This window comes from Cannabis sativa, chromosome 5 (genome assembly GCF_029168945.1).
Source record: "Cannabis sativa cultivar Pink pepper isolate KNU-18-1 chromosome 5, ASM2916894v1, whole genome shotgun sequence".
Taxonomy (NCBI): Eukaryota; Viridiplantae; Streptophyta; class Magnoliopsida; order Rosales; family Cannabaceae; genus Cannabis; species Cannabis sativa.
The window spans coordinates 22,499,756-22,504,065 of NC_083605.1; the positions used below are offsets into that span (position 1 = coordinate 22,499,756).

The 4,310-nt window shown below is 30.2% G+C and overlaps 1 protein-coding gene across 4 annotated transcripts; it reads left to right on the forward strand.

The window, feature by feature from the left end:
• Positions 1–726: 726 nt before the first annotated feature.
• Positions 727–3,527, forward strand: LOC133037848 (villin-2-like). 4 transcript variants are annotated; one of them, XR_009687831.1, is made up of 4 exons: positions 727–1,071; positions 1,207–1,286; positions 2,237–2,305; positions 2,625–3,330. XR_009687831.1 is itself a non-coding variant. In XM_061115513.1 (2 exons), exons 1-2 carry the CDS (start codon positions 2,249–2,251, stop codon positions 2,817–2,819), a joined length of 252 nt encoding a protein of 83 aa, XP_060971496.1. In that variant the 5' UTR covers positions 1,306–2,248; the 3' UTR covers positions 2,820–3,329. The 4 variants fall into 4 exon arrangements, 1 of the variants encoding a protein (XP_060971496.1); XR_009687829.1 differs by lacking the exon at positions 2,625–3,330 and adding an exon at positions 2,374–2,617 and having other exon boundaries at positions 728–1,071; XR_009687830.1 differs by lacking the exons at positions 727–1,071; positions 1,207–1,286 and adding an exon at positions 3,338–3,527 and having other exon boundaries at positions 1,300–2,305; positions 2,625–2,762.
• The last annotated feature ends 783 nt before the right edge of the window (positions 3,528–4,310 follow it).

Sequence of the window (4,310 nt, forward strand, 5' to 3'; positions counted from 1 at the left end):
TGGTGGTTTCAGTTATGGTGGTAGTGGTGTTTACAGTGACTATGAATGGTGGTGGTGGTGACAGTGTATAGACTAAAGAAGAAGAATAAAAGAAAAATATTAGAGAAAAAAATATTTTTTTTAAAAAAAAAAAATTATGTTATGGTTAAAAAGAATATACATTTTTATTTTTTACTTTTTTAATATAATTATTTATGTGTCAATAAAATTGTTCCACGTGTATTGTGTCTACGTGGACAATCTAACTTGACAGTTAACAGCTAAATTTGAATGAAAATTATAATTTGTTAACGGTATTATAATTTTGGGGATTTTACCGCTAAAATTTAAATTTTAGAGATTAATTGCAAGTAAAAATTAACCCTTTATTTCTTTATTTTAAACCACGTAATGTGAGTATTGTTAGTTATTTACATCTTAGCTATATTTTTGCAATGAGGGAGATGTTGGTAGTGTAGTGCTCCTAGTTAATTTTTTTTTTTTTTTTTTTTTTTTGTTTCCTGAGAGGTATGAGGAGTTTACCTCTTCCGAGTGCTATGTAGTCACACACCATGATATATTTATATCTTTATATATTAAAAGTGCCTATCTAACGGCATTTCTTGGTTTAACAGAATATACTTTACAAATAAAAGGATATTCTGTTAAATTTAACCCCAAAAAAGCTTTCTTTTAACGTCGTTAACTTATTATTCTTATAAAAAATTTTAAAAAAATTCTCAGTCCTAATCTCAGTCGTTTAATTCTCACGACAATCTCTTCACTCTTCCCTTCCATTCTCACTTTGAATAGCAGATCATCAAAACCAACAGCCCGACGAACCAAAGCTTCCTTTCACCGACTCCTCCATTTCACTCCCCCAATCGATTGATCCTCTCTATTTTTGAAGAAATCTTAATCGATGTCGCTACATTTTATTGGAAGAAGAAATCCAAATCGATGGCGTCCAAAAAGTTAATCGATCAAATATTACAGCAGATCCAATTCTCACATACAACGATTCTGATGTAGCTCCTTCATTCCCCAATAGTTGCCCTCGTAGCTTGGATATCAGCTCAGAGGGAGAAAAATGTCGTTCGTTTCCCTTTTCCCTCTCTTAATTGTTGATATTTTGTAAAGGGCAACAATTCTAATTTTATTGGGTTCACTATTGACTATCTTCTCTCTCATACAGACTGTACTCACTCTTATTTTCTTCCATGATAGTGAATCTCATTTGCAAGCATGAAGGAGTCGGAAGAAGAGTGGCATGGTTATAAGATAGATGACAAAAAGTGCCCCTGTCAGTGAGTACCAACAATTTATGATCTTAATAGCCATAGTTTCCGATTTTGAGAATTAAATATAAGGAAAGTTTAATTTCGGTATATTATTATACATTATTTCTGTGTACATAGAAACCAAGTTTATGCATTATCAACCCTGGGTTATGGTAATTTTTGTTACAAAGCAAGGATCATTCACATAAAAATGGACTACTAAGTGCTTGTTTTAATATAACTTTAGGTATATCTGGGAATATTTCACATTTTGGTATGTTTTAGAATGAGACTCAGGCAGCTCATTGCATAGTTACAGTTTCTGCAAAAAATTCTGAACAATTATTTTCTATGACAATTTGGTTGTTTTGTTTATATCTGGATTATCTGTTTACATTGTTTTACATGAACTATTACATGAGGATGTTATTTTATTAGTTTTCAGAGCATTTGCTTGTTTCTTATTTTTTACTTTTCTTAAATTGTTAGTATAAATCAATGTTTAGTTAAATTATGGTGCAAGAGTTTCATATATGTTTTGTTCCATTTGAATGTTAGATACTTTTGCAAATTGGAAATCGACCATAGCTTTAAATTTGTTTATTGTAATAAGCTTGCTTGAAAGTTTACATCGTTACATGAACTATTACATGATGATGTTATTTTATTAGTTTTCAGAGCATTTGCTTGTCTCTTATTTTTCACTTTTCTTAAATTGTTGGTATAAATCAATGTTTAGATAAATTATGGCGCAGGAGTTTCATATATGTTTTGTTCGATTTGAATGTAAGATACTTTTGCAAATTTGAAACCGACCATAGCTTTAAATATGTTTATAGTAATAAGCTTGCTTGAAAAAGTAAAGTTCTTGCCATATTTTTGTTGGCGGCCATATGTTCTTGGTCACGTTTGATTGGTCAAAGCTTGTGTGACTATATCCACCAATTTAATAAAACAGAATTGTTTACTATTTGTAGGAGGATCGGAAAATGGCTTCTCGTTTGGCAAATACCATGTCCAACTCACTGAAAGGGAGACCTGTTCAGGTATCTATTATCTATTATCAAGTCAGGATCATGAATTTAAGACTTGAACGTAACAGTGTATGTTGCAGGGTCGGATATTTCAAGATAAAGAGCCACCCCAGTTTATTGCTCTTTTTCAGCCTATGGTGGTGCTTAAAATTTTTTCTCATGTTGCATTTCAATTGTAAATTCCACAATAGGATACAGATGCTCTTTTGTTTTTAGCATGAGAAAAAAGAAAAATGTAGTGTATGTATGTTTATCTATATATTTATACACATAGTTATATTTAATTTGGTGATTTATATTTACCGACTTTTTGCTTTATTTTGTTTTTCAGGGTGGATTGAGCTCTGGTTATAAAAAAAATGTTGCAGAGAAAGGTTTGACTGATGAAACTTACACAGCAGACAGTATCACTTTGATTAGGATTTCTAGAACTTGCATTCATAATAATAAAGTAGTGCAAGTTGATGCGGTATGTTTTCTTTCCAGTAGAAGTTTCATGGTGTTGCCTATCCCCGTGATAATCTAGACTATTTTGTCATTAGGATTTGATGTTCCCATATCTATAGAGATTGTTGGCCTCAGGTCGGTTGTGAGAATTAACTTCCCAAAACTGTCATTTAGCTAGAATACTTACTGAAAGTTTTCAATGACAGAGTACCATAAAATATTTTTCTGGTTTCTCAATAAGATAAGAAACTATAACCTTTATCAGTAGTGTATTGCATCACAAGAGCCTATCCTTAATTATACTATTCAGGCTATTACATTTGATATGGATCTCTTCTGTCTCTTATTTTGGCGCACACAAATTCATTTCCATCTGCATATGTTCACAAAGATAAGCTTACAGGAAGTCAAACCGGAAAGCTTAGAGAACAGAAGAGAAATGATACACTTAACTTTCAAAATTTAAGTTTCAGAAGTTCATGAAACCTACTGCTTATTCGTTTTGCAAAATATGTGGATATTTTCATCTATGTCCAGCAAGTAACTATACATTGTGGTCTTTGCTTAATATATTTGTCATTTTTCTTTTGGTAGCAGCATCACTGAACTCTGCTGATTGTTCCCTCATGCATGTTTGAACAACAACAGTTGGCCTCGAAAGTTGCAGAGTTTATGAAGGTATACTTCTAGGCAAACGTTAATGACATGATTTAAATAATTGAGCAGATATCAATTTGATAGGAATCATACAATTTTAGGTCCTCTTACAAGCAGTATTGAAACATAAGTTTCTAGAGTTTCTTCATATATTGATGATATATCAATTTAATTATTTGTTTATTCCTACTTATTCAGCCAGGAGTTACTTTAAAACATACTAAAGAAGGAACTGAAAGCTCAACTTTCTGGTTTATATTGAGTTTGTTATGATTGTTAAACTAGAGTCAAATATAGTATGATATTAATTGTAACTCTTTGTACCTCAATGGCTAGCTTGTTTTTTATACTTATATAAATACTAACTATGTATTCTTGATTCATAATAAAAACTTTTTTTAATTCTTTTTTTCTTTAAGTTTCCTTTATAGTATAGTGGTGTTTGCTTTAATGTAATATAATGTAATGAGAATGGTAATTATAATATGAATGATAATGTAATGGAATAAGAATTGTAATAAGAATAATATTTTGATGATTGGTTTAACTAATAAACATTGTAATCAAATAAAATAAGTTGTATATTGACAAAAATACTTTTAATTTTATTATTTTTAATATTTAAAATTTAAATTAAAGTAACAAAAAAAGACAAAAGAAATATTTTCTAACAATGTAATCATTATTACATTGGTTTTATAATGTAATGGGGATTACAATACATACTGTAATGACCATTACAATATAAAGGCATTACAAAGCTTTAAAAATGAAAGCAAACAATGTAATGGTAATAATGATTCCATTACTATCCACATTACACTAAACTAAACATGCTCCTTTGGAATGGTAGTGTGCACTTTTATTGCTTAAATATTTTGTTTTAGAAACATGGCTATTGTGTCATTGGATG

Excerpts from the sequence above, each read along its gene's own strand:
- LOC133037848 (XM_061115513.1), top strand. The coding sequence starts at position 2,249 with ATGGCTTCTCGTTTGGCAAATACCATGTCCAACTCACTGAAAGGGAGA. Across the intron at positions 2,306-2,624 it reads TGAAAGGGAGACCTGTTCAG|GGTGGATTGAGCTCTGGTTA; the intron begins GTATCTATTATC and ends TTTGTTTTTCAG.